The 19278-nt window shown below is 34.6% G+C and overlaps 1 protein-coding gene across 2 annotated transcripts in view; it reads right to left on the minus strand.

Moving 5' to 3' along the window:
* Positions 1-19278, minus strand: part of LOC111142108 (neuron navigator 3) — a 387056-nt gene that overhangs the window by 237637 nt on the left and 130141 nt on the right. For both annotated transcript variants that reach the window (XM_022495074.1, XM_022495073.1), the window contains exons 4-5: positions 16378-16450; positions 13695-13878 (exon numbers count right to left, since the gene is read on the minus strand). In XM_022495074.1, coding sequence (XP_022350782.1) covers positions 13695-13878; positions 16378-16450 — 257 coding nt within the window. The remainder of the gene's footprint in view (positions 1-13694; positions 13879-16377; positions 16451-19278) is intronic.

The following is a 19278-nucleotide window of genomic DNA, read 5'->3' on the forward strand; positions in this document are numbered from 1 at the left end:
TTCTCATTTCCTGAACTCAACAGTATGAATCTCTACAGGTCCCAGTAAGACATCCATGGAACACTATTCCCAAAGCAGCTTGCGTGGGATGAGACTTTCAGAACCTGTAATTCTCAGCAATGTACATAATTCAAAAAGTGTCTCAAATACAGACTTTATTGAATGTTTCTGTTGTATAATATACCGCTTAGATGAAAATACAGTTTGATATGCTTATAAAATGTAGTATATTTATTTTACTATTTCAACCAGTGTTTTGTTTTAGATTCGTACTCTAGATTTTACATCTAATTTGAAAGACAAGGATAAAATGTCTCAAAAAATGAGACATACTCAAAACAACAAAAACAATTTGCCTTGAAGAAGATATTGAACTAGCTACCGTAAGTCCGAATATATTGTAAAACAAATGAAAAGAACATTCTCTTATTTGTTCACTTTACCAGTAAGTTTGGTTGCTACAATTTTGCTCTGAGACCTCCCTTTTTTGTCCAGCTTTACACTTTTTCCCCTCAGTAATCTCTTCCACTTCTATTGTTTCAATTAAAGCAAAAACAAAATAAAACAAAACAAACAAAGAAAAAACAGGGTTAAACAACTTTCCCATGTCTGTATCTCTGGCCTCACCTCTCTTCTGGGCTCCAGAGACACTAGACACCACTATCTAGAATTCCCATTAAATTATCAAATTCATGAAACCCAAAGGTGAATTTTTTTTTCTCTCCACCTTCTTCTTTTCATCTGTTTCCACTATTGCATCATTTTTCTCCTTACTGAAAAGTATCACTATCCAACGAGTAAAAAAATAAATAAATAAAAAATAAAAACAAAATAAATGTTTCACCCTTACTTCCAAACAGTCCCCAAGTCCATTTTCCTAGTCAGAAACTCGTGCCTATTAACATTACTCTGTTGACTTTCCTACCATTTTAGTTGCAGTACCCTTCCCACTCCTCTCCCCAAAGCACATCTTTCCTCTATCCTGTCACCAAGGTTATACTCCTAAGTTATAAACGGCATCATCTTTCCTCTGCTAAAAAAATCTCCAAAACAATCGTCCTTTACGTTCAGGAAATAAGTCCCATCTCTTAGACATAACAACCAAAGCCTCTATTTACTGACCTTCGCCCACATCTCTAGTCTTAACTGTCATCATACCCTGTGGCAATTTAAACACAGAGCTATCATAAACTCTTTGGCATTCCTTTCATTAAGAGGTAAAATCTTCATTCCACTGACCCTCTGCTTGAATCTGGGTGGGCTTGTCACTCCATCAACCAATAGGTCACCATGTAAGAAGCACCACATTCTTGTGACTGCCATGTTGGAGAAGCTTTGTGTGGTTGCTATTCCGGCTAAGCTGCCAGACACATGGAGTGAAAAGTCACCCTGGCAGTGGATTCTCTAGCCCACCTATTCCGCCTCCCAGGAATCTGTGACACCTCAGCCACTCCACCCTTCCCTGTGGAAGTCCCAAACACTGTGAGCAGAGACAAGCCATCTCCACTGGGCCCTGTCTGATTCCAAGGCTCCCAAAATCCATGAGTATAATCAAATGGTTATTGTTTTGCCCAACTATATTTGGGGTATTTCTTTTCAAACAACAATGGATACCCAGAACACACTTCTACTTACACTTTTTCCTTGTCCAAATACTTGGGAGTTTCCTGAATGTAAATGGCATTTAATTCATGAGTGCCCCCATCTAGGCTCTTTCCTCTAACTGCTGTCACTAAGTAACTCTGTTGGATTAGGTAGCATACCTGATTGAACTACCTGTTTAAACATCTAGGTCTTCTATTACACTGTCAGCAATTTGAGTGGTAAAAACATCACCATATCTGGACCAAACATCTAGCATAACTTTTGGCACACAGTGAGGGCTGGATCTTTATTTTTTGAAAGGTCATAGCTGAACTTTCAAATCACTGATGAAAAAGAACACTGGGCTCTAAGGCAATATATGCAGAATCATTAGGAACAATATCATCTTTCATTAAAATATTTCATTTCATTTCCAAATGGTATTTGCTGACTGTATAGTGACTAACTCATCAAAACATAAAAATCAGACACAAAACAGTTATTCTTAAAGTGTATGTACTTAATACAAGCATAATTGAATAAACTATGTTTATCAGAACAAGGTAGAATCTAAAGGCAATTTTTTGTCTATGTAGGTTCTTTTAACTCCTCATCTATATTAAGAAATTGTATAAAAAATTATTTAGGACACCCTTTACTCCACTCTTATCTATTTGCCATTAAGTCTTAGAGCCACACAAACATACTATGAGTAGAAGTCCCTACACAGAGTCCCTCTACAGTCAGACATTTAGTGCTTTTGATATCCAACGAAAGAGAAAAACACGCTTAATCATAACATCACATTTGTCCTTTTAATAGCACTATTCTTAAGGACAAGGAAGAATACAAAGAAATCATAAAATAGGAGGTAAAAAATTTCTTGGCTATGGGTTTTAGTAGACAATTTATACCTTTCAATTATGGTTCTATTGGTACCATGTTAAAAAGGTAGAAATTCTCTCCTCCCAAATATACTGAAAATAGCTTGAGAGAAAATTAGGACGAGGTTACCCAACACATACTATAATAAAGTATATGGGAAGAAAGTCTTGAAAGATGTTTAGACAAAATAACAAATACAACAAAGTAACAAGTTTTGAAAATAGGAAAGCACACCCACTAACATTTTAAGACTGAGATAGATTAAAATATATTCCCTTATACATCCTATAATTGCTAAGGGTAGATAGGAAACCATACATTCAGAATTAAGATCCAAAGAATTCTCTGAATCAAATTCTTCCTTTAGTGTAAAGACTTTCCCTTTTGCGGGATCCTTGTGCAGTGTTATAAAATGGAAACTGATGTGCTAATAGCTCTAAGAAAGAGGGAGGTGTTCAACCACTGGTGCAAAAATATCTTTTACACCTCAACACTAAATATGCTCCTTCAAAAATATTTAAGATGTTTTGCAACAGCTACATGCATATTAGAGTACGTGATAAAAATACGGTCCCTATACTTAAATTTTGCTGAGACTTCACTGAAAACAGTTATTGCCTAATCCATAAATGAGTCAGAAACTTAGCTTTCATCCACATGTGTTTCTTTTTAGTAGCTGGGTGGTTGAAATATCATCCTGATTATATGTGAGACAGGTTACTGTGATAACTTATCCCATTAGTGAAATATGGTATGTAAATACATTATAACCTCTGTGTTATCTTAAATTTCAACTGACAGTTAATAAGGCCACCTGCATGGTCTGTTTTCGTGGGATCTCAAACCAGTAACTAAAGAGGGAGATGCCTATGTAAGATATTACCGCATCAAAGTCTCATGCTTTTAGGAATGCAGAATTTCCAGATAAAGGGCAACTCAGGAAACCAGGCTCATATTTCTTTCACAGTCTTACCATAAATGAAATTTTCCAACAATGCTTTTACTTACAAATAGCTCAAAGCATTACCCTGCTCCATGGATCTTTGCAACTTAAAATTTTCAGTGTGGAGTAAAATTGCATCACAATGAATTGAGTGCTCCATTACAAAAGATTATTTTAATGCAATCAATCAATCAATCAATCAATACCACATCTGGACCCTGAATATTAGTAGACAAAGTTTTTTTGTTAAGCTAAAAATTTGAACAAGCTTTGGTAAAGACTATCCTGGTTGGTGAAAACGCTGAATTATTTAGTACTTTCAAAAGACAAAAAGTGTTGTACTAAACACAAAATATGTTAGTGACTATTTCTTGGTACACATGTTCCTGAAAATGGCCTTTAATTATTATACTTACAAAATAATTATATAAATGCATGTCTATGCAGTGTTTGAAGATCTATGAAAGAGTCTACTTTATAGAGTCTTTATAACTGGAATATTCTCAATTTATGGCAAAGCAAATGCAATCATCACTGCATTCAGTTTCATGTTAATAAGGAATGGCCAGGGTTTCAAAACATTTCTGATGCTGAGCTTTGGCCTAGAGTCTGCCAGGGAGGGAAGGCTGATTCTGTTTACACATCTTTTCAGACTGAGAGGTCAATCAGAAAGGGAGAGACTGGGGGCATTGTCAGAAGTGGCGGCGCAGGAAATGGATGCTAAGAGGCAAATGTTGACAGTGTGCTTTATGAAGGAGAGGGATCTTAGACCAATAGTTAAAGTCTCATGGGCGAGACTGTCTCAGCTACAGAAATGTTACAAGTCCCCGAAATCCAATTATGTGCTCGTCCTGTCATTCCAATTATTATTTGGTTTTCTACGTAGCTCTGACTGCAAGAAAATAGTTCAGTGGTCATACTGACATGATTATTATGGTTATTGTGAGACTTGCATTTTCTATTGTTAAGTCAGTAAGCAGAATACAGTCTCTATTGGAAAACAGATTAATATAAAGTAATTTCATATGGTACAAGATTGAAGGTATAATAACCAAGTCTACGTTGTCAGTGCTCTATTTGAGAAGAAAGTGTACCATAAACACTAAAAACCAAATAGAGCCCAATGTCAAGTGCTTGGGAGACAATGTTCATAAAATGTATTAGTTATCCTGAGTCATTGTGAGATACACGAATCACATGTTGGTTGTTTTAAGAGCAAATGATGAAATACTGATTTCATCAATAACCATCAATAACCATCGTTTTACATAGACATTTATGTCAAAAAACACAAGTCTTAACTTGTAAATCAGTAGCAGTCTAATACTTTAAAATGTATATTATATTCTCCCAATTCCATTAAAAAGTTAGAGTATAATTGTGATATTTTTATTTTCTACCCGAAGAAATTAGGTTCAGTTAATTGACTTTTATTTTTTTAAAGAAGAAAAGGAAATTAACAGAACCAAAAATGATTTTGTCCATGTCTTCTGAGACTCAAATTTACATTATTCTCTTTTTCCTAATATGATGCTATTAATATGCTGAAAGGGGAATAATTAAAGTTTAAATTTCCAACATCAAGAATGACAGGATTGAGAACAAGTGACATCAATAGATAAGAGACTTCAACAGACTTTGAAGAACTGAAAATAAATGGAATAGAATTAATGGAGAACACATAGGAGAGTAGTTTCATCCTGGTGTACACATGGAGGAAGGTTTTAGTCTAGAAAAATAGGAGGGAAGCTAGACTAGGATATTGAAGAGAAAATGAAGGGATTATAAAAAGGAGATTAATCAAATATCTATGTCAAACACTATCAATGACCACCCCATGGCCAGATATAAGGAAACAAATTAGTTAATCATCCAAATAAACAAGAAGCAATTTTAACTACAATAACTGAATAATCCCAGAAAAATGATGCTGGCAAAAATGGGTTCCTCAATATACCTTGACTGATCCCTCTAAAGCATCGTCAAATGAACTCTGGTCAATTCTTTAAGTTATTGATCAGTTTATGATTGCATTCAAACAAATACCAACGTTCAATAGACATTCAAGAAAGTCCTTGAACAGGAAATATACATCCTGATTCTACAGAACATATTGCTAATAGTCATTAGGTAAACACTCCATTGGTTTGAAAGCTTTTAGAATCAATCTGTAAAGTAGAGTGTAAATCACAAGAACCTTAATTTTAAGAAAGTGCAGATGACAGAGATTGGAAATTGTTAGTGGATGAGGGGAGAATAAGAAATGCCCATAGCTATATTTTATAACACAGAATGGCAAGAGATATTCTACAGTTGACTGAGAAAGAACAAAGATGTTATTTCATTACATAAAGTTAAAAGTTAACCAATAAAAGAACTAAAAAGAGTGAAATTTAACTATGTGGTAGCACTCCTAGAAAGACCCATCCATACACTACTGACCACCTCACTTTTTAAGTTTCCTCTAGGAGTCCTTGCTATCACCCATTGTCTCAACACAAGTGAGCTTCTGACCCTAATCCTCATCTTCTTCTCCCCATCTATACACATATTTTTGGTGACTTCATCACCTCTAGTCTCATAGTTTCTATTATTTCTATATGCTTGTATCTCCAGAATTTTTGTCTATAGCCTTCATCTGTCCCTTAAACTCTAGTCTTGCAATTCCAATTGCCTTCTTAGTCTTTCCACTTGGATATACCTAGCAGACACCATAAAATTGGCATGTTTATAAGTAAATATTTGACCTTCTCCATACCAAGCCTCCTCTTCCCACATTCTTTCCCTTTTCAGTAAATGGAAACATCATCTTTCCAATGAAGAGTCTCCTCTCTGTTTACCAATCCCACTGCAAGTCTGGTCTAATTCTACAGATAATGTCTTCAAAATATATTTCGAACTGACCTTCCTCTCTCGGCTTCCAATATGGTACTCCAAGCTTTTCTCCACAACCCCTTGTTTTCACCTCTTCCTCACTATAATCTATTCCCAGCAGAGCAGCCAGACTGACCCTTTGATTTTTTTATACCTGTTTATGTTCCTCCTCACGGTATATGGTAACTTTCCATCCCTCCTGGAGTAAAATCCAATGTCCTTATAATGGCAACAGGGTATATTAGTTCTCCCTGCTCTTGCTCAGAATTAATCCTACTCTTCTCCTGCCTCCTTCCTTCTGATCCATCCCAACTGTGGTATTTCCTTTTCTTAAAATAAACCAGACAGGCTCCAAACTCAAGGTCTCAGCTCTTGTCTTCTATCAGCCTGAAATTCTCTCCCACAACATAACCACAACCACTAACTAGTTCTCTCACCTCCTCTCCTCAATATCATCAGAGTGAAGATTTTCCCAGAACCCAAATTAAATTTGCACGAATGTAGCTTCTACACATCATGTTTCCTTTTTTCCTGGTTTATTTTTCTCCAGCATCAGTGGTGCAGTTAGTGGTACATATTTTAATATTTTATTGTCTCCCATCAATAGGATGTAAGCTTCACAAGGGCAAGAATTCCTTAATCTCTTTTGTCCTCTGCTCTATCTTTAGTGCCTGGAAGAGTGCCTGGAACATACTAAGTGCTTAATAAATATTTATTTGTTGAACACATTAATGGGAGATGGGAGAGATGGGGAGTATGTGAATCAAAAGATAATGATCAAATTAATGAATAAAACCTAGAGGCAGAAATATTTTATTTGGCAACATGGGAAAGACTACTAAAGTAAATACCTAAAATAATTGAAGGGCTTACCTCTGTGTACCTATACTGGCATGAAAACGTCTGAGTATTAGGCTGTTATTTTTAATATTGAGGATATTATTACTTTGTATTACTTTTATATATTTAATAAAAGTTAGAAGTGGAATGGACAGAACTGATCAGAGAAAGTGAGAAAGTAGGGACCAAGGATGAGGCTGACTTGAGGTTTCCAACATGAGTCAGAATATTTCATTATACATGTGACGTGATCTTAAAGGGGGTAGAAGGTAAGGTAAAAGTAGCTGGGTTGAGTGTCTATTACGTGCTAAGTGTTATGCTATGGGGGCACTTTATACATGAATTACTCTGTGAGGCCTTCTCAATGCCCTCTTGAGGAAGTTATCTCCATTCTGACTGTAGAGGTAAGAACACTGGTATTTGAACAGGTTAAAATCATTTGCCCAATGCCACACCATTGGGGATTGGCAGGCAGAATTTAAACCCATGCTTGTCTGACTCTAAAATAACTAAAATTATATAGATCTTGCTTCGTCTATCATAACAGAAGTATAAGTAGTTGTCAAGCTTTTAAAATGGTGAAATAAAAGCACAGAACATAAGAAAAGCATGTATGTTGTGTATATATGCTCTTTTAAGATTATGCCCTCTTGGTTTCCTAAATCAAGCAACTGAAGAGTAATTTCCTTCCCCTCAGTTCTTTTTCTCTAGGAAAGAAAAAAATCCTGCCTTAAAAAAAAATTCATAAATGTCCTTTGTGTTTTGCTTTGTTTAAAGTTTAATTGATTCACTGACTTTTTTGAAGAGCACACTATAGGCCACAACACAGAGCTGAGTTAAGAAACTAATTGAAGACAGGTTCATGAGGGCTTAAATTACCAGAGCCTTCCTGTCATCTTAAATTAAACTTCCTCATATACTTTGCAAGATTTATAACCCCAGGCTGAAAAGCTGTAAACCGTCCCAGTTTCTGAGTGAATCCCCCAGAAGGAAATGATGTTTCCTGGAAAAGAGAAAGGCAAATGTCCTTAATGGGAGGAGGGTTCTAAGAGCAATGTGTGTGGCAGGGGTCATGGGAACCTTGGAAAGGGACTGCAGAGGAAATAGACAAGTCACTCAAAGAACATGTGTTCATAGATTTTGCTCTTTGACTTGCGAGTCCTTATTGAGAAAGTTCATCTAAACTGCAAGTGGGCGCATATTTGATTTTCTCCTACAAATAAAAAGCAGAAGGGCAAATGTGGAAATCATAATCTCCCAAATTCTGAAAATAGCAGTTATAATAGACTTTTCAACATTACTGCCTTTCATGTTTCTATGATCTACACAATTTCTTACCTGTCTCTACCTTTATAATCAATTTCTTTTCTTTTTACATGCTTTCTTTTTATAAAACATAAACATGTTTGTTCACACAATTCAATAATCACTATTTGTGAGTTCGTAAAATTCACTATTTAATAACAGGAAGGAAAACTATTTAATAGTCTGAACAACAATTAAGCTAAAAGGTTCACATTTTAAAGGAAAAACTACTTTTTTGTAAAGCTTTTAGCAAATAAAAATCATCATCTTTTACAAATGCCATCATGCTAATACCTCATATATAACTGAACAGTACATAAGAAAAATGAATTTTCAGTATATAATTTTCTTTCAGTATAATTATTTACCAGATAGTCTCAAGAAATTATCCATTCAGGACATGCATTCTGCTCATTGTTGGCTGGTCTCATGTGCCAGGCATTGTGAAAGATTTTGGTGAAATTAAACTTCCTGTTACCTTTCATGTCAAATAGAACTTTCATTGTCAAAACTCAACACAGGGAAAAGTATAATTAGCAGAAATATCCTGATGCTCAAACCATATTTACTGATCAAATGAATTTTGAGTTGGAAAATATAGTGTTTATTTCTACTTTGCTTTCTAGAATAAGAAATTGGGGCGCCTGGGTGGCTCAGTGGGTTAGAGCCTCTGCCTTTAGCTCAGGTCGTGGTCTCAGGGTCCTGGGATCGAGCCCCGCATCGGGCTCTCTGCTCAGTGGAGAGTCTGCTTCTCCCTCTCTCTCTGCCTGCCTCTCTGCCTGTTTGTGATCTCTCTCTCTGTCAAATAAATGAATAAAAAAAAAAAAATTAAAAAAAAAAAAGAAAATACTTCCCCATCTCTTAGTTAATACTTGGAGAAAATAACTATGATTTCAACTCTTAATTTTTATCACTTTATATTAAAACATTTTCACATCTTCCCAGTTGATTGAAGAAAGGACCTTTAATCTATTATTTTTTTAAAGTTTCTTTCTTTCTTCCTCCCTCCCTTCTTTCCTTCTTCCCTTCCTTTTTCTTTCCTTCCATCCTTTTCTTCTTTTTCTTTCTCTGTTTCTCTTTCTTTTTTCCTCCTTGCCTCCTTCACTCCTTCCCTCCCTGAGTCCCAGCTTTATTTTAATACGGATAATATAAGTGGATAATTCCAGTAACAATAATAATAACAATCTCCACTGTATACCATTTTGAAACTAATTGTAGTTCAATATCATGACCACCCCCAAAATCAAGAACAAATTTAATTATTTTTATTCTATAAATTTTATAAATACACACAATTTTCACTATGAATCACTTATAATTTTAAATACTGATGTTCTTACTTAAAATTGGAAGCAGCCATAACACAAATTTGTTAATTCTTACATTATCTTGTTGCAGAAATAATTGTTGAAAATTGTGTGTAAGGCTCTGTGTTTATCCCTTGGGCTATACCAGTGACTAAAACATAAAAAAATATATGTATTATTAGTGCCTGTATTAATAGTGCCTACCTTTTACAGGGAAACGGCAATAATAAACGATGAATATAATACATAAGTACATTGAGATTAAAGGTTGATTAAAGGTAAGAAAAAATAAAAAGTATGGCAAAGTACAATGGGGAGTGAACATGGGCAGCTTGTAGTAGTAAAAGGGTCTTAGTCAAGGTAAGCATCAGTGACAAGATAACATGTGGGCCATTGCCTTGAAGCAGGTGAGAGATTTAACCAAGCAGCTAGCAGACAGAGTATTCCAGGCAAAGGAATCAGCAAAAGCATGTCTCTGAAGGTGGGAGCAAGCCTGGGCTATTTGAGACCATTGCAAGGCTTTGAGCAGGGAGTGATGTGTGCCTAGTATGTTCAAAATGTTTTATATTGTAGTGACTCAGGGAACCAAAAAACAACCTCATAAGATGGATGCCATTTTTAATTCTTTTAACAAATGAGAACACTGATGCACTGAGAGGTCAGGCAAGTTACCTGAGGCCCCACAATGAGGAAGTGTTGAAATTCAGATCCAGGTGCCAGCAGTTTGATTCTAGAGGGAAACTTTGAGTAACTAGAGCTCTAGTTGCCACTGGAACAGGACACACACACACACTTGCACATGTGTACACACACACTCGCGTGGGTATGTCCTCATGTATATGTACCTACATATCCACAAATATATATGCACAAGAGTGGAGAAAGAGCTGAGAAACCAGTAAAGGAGAGTTTGTTAGGCATACTCTGGTCCTCCTGGTCCATGTTTTATTTTCTCTCTTGTGTACTTGTTAATGTTTAGGTCTAAGTGTTTGTTTGAATGAAAGAAGTTTCAAATGACTGAAAACATTTGGAATTATTTGCAAAATAGAAATTCTTAATGTATAAAATAAATATTGTGGGAATATATGTAGTTACATCAATTTATTTTAAATAAAAAGAACAAAACAAAGCTCTCATTGAACTGAAATCATGTGCCCTTAAAATTTTTTATGAGTTGACAGAGAAGAAATACAAGAATATTTTCTGGCAAAATATCTAGAATAATATAGCAACCAGTCATTTAAGCTATTTACTTCGGAAGAGCTTTAGAATTAACAGAAAGTCTTCATAAATCATGACTTATGACTCACATCTGAAGCAAATGAAGATAAATGTGTCACTGGGTTTTTTTTTTTCTGCATTAATTATCTTTGTTTTACTATGTAGACATAAAGTAAACATCCTTTCTTATGTATATACTATGGCTTTTGAAAAATACTTAACATATATTGTTGTATGTAAGTCCACATAAATTCTAATTCATAGGCTGTTTCTCTGTACCAAATCTATGTAAATAGAAATAAGTATTAATGTTTGAAATATAATATTCTGCAAAACAGATAATAAATTCTATTAAGATGAAGACATGTAACCCCTGTACATCAGGGTCATAACTATTATATTTAGTACAGCACGTACTCCACATTATCAACTCATTATCAGTCTACCAAGTAATTAAAAGTAATTAAATTTATCACAAGGCAAATTCTTTAAGAGTCTACCTCAGTCTTAAAGGACACTGATGAAAAGAATACTTCTCAAAATCTTCCAATGAAAAGAATAAAATTGCTCTCTCCAAAATGGTATAAAATTACATGCCTACTATATATAGGGCTTTGTATTTTTAAATAAAATATTGTTCCATAACAGCCCTGCATATCCAGCAAGAATGAGAAAAACAATCTCCCCAGAAGGGTCATAACCACTGAGAAATTCTAGGCAAGAAATTCCACATGGCAGATACAGAAATAGATTGAGGTAAAGCAAAGACAAATGATACTGCGTATCACTTCCAGAGTTAACATGTTTTGTATAATACCACTTAACTCCCTGTTTTATCAGCTACTATTCTTGCTTCTTGTCCATTCAAATAACTTAAACCAAACTCTAGGAAATATTATTTCTGGCAGTTTTCAAAATCTGGATCTCTTTCTACCAACCATCTCCCCCAAATAATAATAAATAATAAACAAAGATATTTCCTTCCCCCCCATTCTTAAAGAAATCCAAAGAACTTCCCCTGTAGAGAATTTTGTTTTCACTTTGACTTTTGTACAATTTCACTTACATCACAAAAAGCCAGGACAAGCTTTAAGAAGAAAAGCATATCTGCATTACTGATTAATGAGAAACATCTTTTATCACTCCCTGAACCATGCAGTATACTCTCTGTTTTTTGATAAAGTTACAGTTTTTCTTTATTGACTTCATAATTCATTAGTGAGTCAAATCTGCCCAAATGAATAGAGTTTACTTGGTCATACTGAGAAAAGAAGTATTCCTTAATATGAAGAAAGGGCTGGCTGGCAGATGAAAGAGAAGAGGAAATCTCAACTGTTGAATATTTGACAGTAAGTGGGGGCAGGGGAGGTGGTATGTGAATGTAATTTCGAATTTTACTCGAACTTTGTGAGTCAATACTAAATACCAAAAATAAACTCAGGGTACACTGAGCAGTTACTAGGTTTCACGCTTGCCTTCTAAGATGGAAAAAGTTAAATATTTACATCTGTTTGATATGTATATATACTCTTAAAGATGATGAATATTTGCATATTAGACACTCTCCCTCTGAAGGAAAAACCATCAGCTATTTACACAATAGAGCTAATGACCCAATACCCCGGTCATTGGTGAGGAACAAATGAGCAGTATGCAGGAAACTTGTTAATTTCATTTCATTCTGTGATCATTTTTTTGATGTGTCAATTTAGCTAGGCTTACTCAGTCCACTTGTTCAATCAAACAGTAATCTAGGTGCCGCTGAGAAAGTATTTTGTGGAGGCAGTTAAAGCCCATAGGAGCTGACTTTAAGTAAGGGAGTTTATCCTAGATAATCTGGGTAGGTCTGATACCCTGCTTGAAAGGTCTTAAAGGCAGGATGGAGGCTTCCTTGAAGAAGAAATTCTACCTGTAATATGAAAGTTCTGGCTCCCGCTGAGAGAGTTTCAGCCTGCCCTTCCTGCTGGGATGCCCTTAGGGTTTCAGACTTGCCCAGCTAGTCCCAAAGACCATGTAAACTAATTCTTCACAGTAAATCTCTTAATCCCTTCCTGGTTCTGCTTCTCTGGTTGATCCCTGATTGATATAATCCCAAATTGGAAAACAGTGTTAAGGGAAGAGGGAAGGAAGTTGCCAGGATTTGTCAGCACCCCACCCCAGGTTGTGTCTACAATGCACCAACAGACTCAAGTCAGATGAACACATGCATGTGTGTTTAAAAATACACACACACACACACACGTGCACACAATCACACATTAAAAACAGTATGTCCCGCAAACACTCAAATCCGTATGTTTAACAGACCCAAAATTTTTAACAGATTTAATGAACTGAACACAAGCCTCAATTAAGAGATAACAACACAACCAGAGAGTAGGACTCAATAGCCCATTCTAAATGATAATCTGAAGAAGGAAACAAATGCGCCACGTCACTCACAAGAAAGACATTTCTCACACTTTGATACAAACCACCATCATCTTTAGAAAACAAACACAAATATCTCACCTCAAATTAATAAAGGTTGCTCATCCAACCATAAGAAAAAAGTGGTCTTAACGTCTATGACATTGGTCAAATTACATCATAACACGGATGCAGCTACATAAATATGTTTTCCAATCTCACAAACAGTAAGTCATTAAAAAAAACAACGAACAAACAAACAAAAAAAACCCAGTTTACGTCCAGACAAGTTAGTTTTACACACACGCCCTGCTTCCCTTCCTTACCTGGACTGCATATCTTGCTGGGTTTTGGCCTGACTGGCTTCTGCCTGAGGGGACGCGTGGCTGACCCGCTGCTGAAGCTCTACCAGGGACTGGTAATACTGTTGCTGATGGTGTTGTTGCTGCTTGTAGCGAGACAAACTGAAAAACAGCCCTAGAATGGCTTTTAAGTTTCCATTTCTTATTTCTGCATCAAAGGGAAAATATAAAAACAGTAGCATATGAAATGAAAGCAGTTTTCCTTTTTATTTATTTATTTATTTATTTATTTATTTATTTATTTATTTGTCACAAACGCAATTCCAGTTGCCATTCTCTTAGACTAAATCTGAGGAGATAGAAATGCACCTCGAGTCTTGAAGTCACAGATTCCAGCAAATCTGAATTTTCTGAAGCATGATGCATTTCCAAAGAGCCTGGAGCTTCAGGGACAGAGTGATGGGATGGAAGGTAGAGAGAACAAAACGTGTAGGAGCAAGGTTCTTTGCTGATCGTCAACTGCAATTTTTCTAGAGTTTGCTTCTTCCCAGAAATGGATGAGCTTTCTGTCTTGTGCTAATCATGTGATTCAGCATTCTGCCTCCCTCACAAAGTCTCAGCTGCTACCAACACAGTGATGGCTAAGAAGTGGAGAAATGTTGGTTTCCTTAAATGTTGGTTGTCCTACATTTTAAGTAATGATGGTGTGGGTGCACATTATAATGGCAACTAGATTTATAGTTGTCCTCCTAAATCACCTAACAATCAATTTATTAAAATGTTTATGTATTTATATGTATGACTATACATGTAATATCCCAAAAGTACATATAATAAGCATTTTAATGGTCCAATTTTTCTCTTGACTCATATTACATATTAATAAATAATAAAGATCAGCTTATTCATGTCTTTAGATAACAACTGAATAAACGTGAATGTAAATCCTAGTTCTAGTACATGGAGCTCTTAAATTCTTTTTACACTGAATAAAAAGTTAAACACCCAAAGTAAGCTACAATCTAAACTTCATTTTCTTTTACTTGCAGTCATAATTTAAAATTTTGGAGAAATGGAAGTAAAGCTTGAACTAAGGCTCTGAAAACTGTAATTATATACTAAATAAAACATGACATTGGGAATAAAATACATCCTCTTGTGAAGCCAAGGTTTTATGTTTCCTTTTTGTAGTTTAGGGTATTAACACACTATTCTGATTTCTTGCTCTCTGATGGTTTATAAATGTCACACAATATATGCAGTAGGATTATTCATTTAAAGTGAAAATGAGATGCCCCCCCAAACCTTCTCGCAGTTGCCGTAATATAGAAGAGTTAGTCTGATCAATATGAAGCTATAGTAAGGAAGTATTAATGATCTCATGTAAATCTAGATGATCTTAAAGGTTTTTAAAATTTCTTGTTTTCTTACTATGCATATTTTACTAACTTAGAAAATTATTTTGAGCATTTACATATTTTTAGAAGATAAATGAAAATCAATGGGTTTCTTTTACTAAAGAATGTCATATGAGAAGACAGAGATATAATATGAACAAATGGTAACATTTTTAACTTACTTTTAACCACTGAAAAAGTAAAATATTTTCCTGGGGAATTTTATCAACTTTTATTCTAAGTTACAGAACCATCAGTTAGGTTTGAACCTAAGGGTTTTGGCCCCCAAGTGTGTAATTTAATATAATATAACATATCATATAAGTGTAAAAGACAAAGGAAATTTAAAACAAAAAGATGAATATAGAAGAAAAATTGAGAAAACCTAATAATTCTACTAAATGTTCATTGTATTTCAGAAGCCACATAATTCCTCTTTTTCCAATGACAGAAAATTTTTAAAACTTAGACCTAATATTTCTAGTATGTGTCGGGGGAAAAGACTATTCAGAATAAGGGACTAAAGTAGAAGCATTAACCAATCTAAATTGTTGCAGCATATACTAGTATCTAGCAGAATTTTAGCATATAAGTTAATATTCTAATAAAATAGCGGTTATTGTGGATCTCAAAAGACTTGCTATTTCATAGCCTTAGCAACTAGATTTTGTTATAGTACTTGAAACGTTTTCCTAAAACTATATGTGAAAGACAAAGATTAAAATATATATATATATTTCCCTCTTTTTCCAGTTTTCTGTATTTTAATTTTAATAATGATCCTTTAAATCTTTAATGACTTTTAGCTTTTACATATGACAGCTATTAAATATTTTAATTGCTAATTATTTCAGAACTCATGACGACTTATTTAAACTTACCAAATATTTCAACTAGGACTACCAATTTGATATGTTACTGACAAAATGATATTTGCAGATTAATTATACCATTTTTCCTGAATTTAGTCTATCTATAATGTAGCATTACCTATGTATCCATCCATCCCTCTACTTAAGACTCGAAAAATACTATACACTGATAATAACATAAAAATGTTTTGTTAATCTACCCCTCTCCCACACACTCAGTCATGAAAATAACAGTTTTGGCAAAATATGGAACATATATAAGTAATTAAAGCATACATTAATAATCATTGCATTTATGTTTCTATTACTTTGGAAACTTGACTTCATGCATTAAAAAGCTATGTACTCCCACTTTACATTCCTTGTAATACAAAAACTTTTTTTTTTTTTTTTTTTATAAACTTGGGTGTTATTTGCGACAACTGTGCCTTTTCTTACCTTCAGCAGATAGACCTTGAACATTTACTCCTCTGGCTGCTAGAAAACTAAGGCAGACATCAACATTTTCAATCTGTAACATGAAAAGCAGTGAAAAGGCAACTTAGAGGGTTATTTTTAAATAAACAAATGAGCTAAAATGAAACCAGAGAGTAAGATAAGGAAAGAATGAATACTTTACATTCACTTCATACTAGAGATCTTTACCAGAGTTTAACTAGAATTATTTCGGATAATTGTAGAACGAATATAAAGCTTCCATTGTCTGGGTTGGTAGTCACAAACAATTCATAAAGGCCTGATGAAGAATGGCATTCTCACAGATTAGCAACTCACCTACCTAACATAAAACTGGATTTTGTGCTTCACAACTAGGTCTCAATGAAAGCATCCATACAGGAGGAGACTTGCTTATGCATGTTGGAGAATGTTAGGATGTGGGTAATTGGGATTCAACCAGTAAGAGTTGGTCATTATGCCAGAGGGTTGATGTGAAACAAATAAAGCATATTTTCATCTTAAACTATAACTAAGTCTTTACTTTAAAAAATGTATTTGTACTTTGACAGTTGTATATTCCTCTAATTAAATTTAGGTATTATCTTTATAATTTAAGATTGTGATGCCATGGCTTTTAAACAGTTGGTTTTGATATGATTACCAGTTTGTAACCATTTAGAGTGATAGGTAGAAACAAAAACCCAAAAACTCTAAATGATTGATTTATGTTAATTCACAGGTTGATCTCAATATTGATATATGGTGTTATACAGCGAAGTTAAACAGTTAAGACTTCTTTAAAAGAATGTAGGAAACTAGAAAGTTCTAGTTCTTTATGAGTCATCTCCCTGGGTTGTTCTGGTATTCCATAAATCTTGAAATTCTAAAGTAAATAGAAGATTTAAAGTTAATACTTGGCAAGATATTGTTTTCTATCCCATTAAATTCTCATCCAAAGCTATGCATAAGAACATACAAAATTCTGCCAATGTCCTCTCTAGCCTAGCTTCACAGAAAGGACAAAATGTCTCTTAAAGAAAAGAAAAAGAAAAAAAAAGAGACTCAAAATCTGTCCTTATACAATGGAAAATTATTTATATTCCTTTTTAAATAGAATTTTATGCAAAACTAATATTCAATGAGATGTTCTTTGTTTAAAAAATGATTGCAGCTAATATATAAACATTTACTTTGAGGAAAATGATTTTTATTTATTTCACAATAAGTGTTACTAAGAAGAAAACTTGTTTTATTGAAATCATTCTACTAAAACAAAACAAAACAAAAACCCCAAAACCAGAAAATTGGAAGTCACAGAATATAATATGACCAAACAAATCTTGTTTTGCCCATCAGCATCTAAATATCCAATAACGTTATGGTGCTTAAATCTTTTCTTTTCTTTACCTTTCACTTTGCTACTAGAAAATAAGACTGTATAAGGAAGGAAATAAGGAGGAAAGAAAAGAAATTGGAAAAACAGGATGTTCTACTGCATTCATCTAAAATGTCCTTTTAGGGCACCTGGGTGGCTGAGTTGGTTAAATGTCTACCTTCGGCTCAGGTCATGATCCCAGGGTCCTGGGATGGAGCCCCACATTGGGCTCTCTGCTCAGCAGTGGAGTATGCTTCTCCCTCTCCTATTCCCTCTGCCCTTGCCTGTGCTCACTCACTCACTCTCTCTCAAATTAATAAGTCTTAAAAAAAGAAAATGTTCCTTTAAATTTTTTTTAGGACCATTAAATACAATAAGAGAAACACACCAAATAATTATTGTGGTCTAATACCAAGAGAATTGAATTGAATATTTTTTAATGCTTACCATAATAGTCCCAATGCTGCTGATTTCCTACCAATTATATGCTTTTTCAGAAATTAAGAAGATTCTAAACATGTGCAATTTACTAAAAAATGTTCACAGGCTATTACTGCCCAAATTTTAGTTATTTTTATTACATACAAACATATTAATTCACTATAAGACCTACAAAAGGTTAATAAATAGCATCTATAATAATATTGTCAGATTGTTTTTTGTGGCTACCATTTAAACCATTAAAAAAATAAACTAGTGTCTGGAGTGGGTATTAAAGACAAAGAACTCTTAGCATGCACTATAAACTAGGGAAAATAAAAGGGCCTTAATGGAGTAGAGAAAATATACTGACAGTATATTCAAGGATATTTGTTTATATATTCAGGTATGGGTTTTTTGAGACCGAGCCCCTGCATGACAGGGACTATATTTTGTTCACTCATGTACCTTCAGCAACCTAAGGGGGTGCTCGGTATCTGACAGGAGCTCTGTGCACACTTAAGGAAGGATAGAGATAAAAAGGAGTGGTGGCCAATCCATCCCTATGGAAAGGAGTAGAGGGCTCAGGGATAGACACAAAAAGAGAGAGAGGAGGAGGGAGAAAAAGGGAGAGGGAGGAGGAGAGGGAAAAGGAGAGAGGGAGAGAAGGAGGGAGTATAAAATAGAGAGAGAGAGAGAGAGAGGGAGAAAGAGGGAGGGAGAGGGAGAAAGAAGAAAGAGGGAGAGAGAAATCATTTGATTCAGAGCCTGTAAGTTCAATTCTCTTTGGGATTTTTAGTAATAGACCACTCTGGAGTCCCTGACAGACTCCAGACCAAAAAAAAAAAAAATTCAGAAACTCTGTGGTTTGGGGCTGAAATTCAGTTTGTTTTCAAATTTTAGCTCCCAGTGTCAGTCTACCTTCCTCTTTACAGACTAAGCAACTGACCCCCAGAGAAGATCTCATATAAAGATGAGCTAAAGAAGCCAACAAAAGTATTATATTTTTTATCCCCAATGTCCATGAAATTCAAGATGTACAAAATTAAACACTGAAAATATTAGAATAGTGATGAACTTTGGAAGGGTATAGTCTGGAAAGTTGT

The sequence above is a fragment of the Enhydra lutris genome, unplaced genomic scaffold (genome assembly GCF_002288905.1).
Source record: "Enhydra lutris kenyoni isolate GAN:26980312 unplaced genomic scaffold, ASM228890v2 scaffoldscaffold7, whole genome shotgun sequence".
Lineage (NCBI taxonomy): Eukaryota > Metazoa > Chordata > Mammalia > Carnivora > Mustelidae > Enhydra > Enhydra lutris.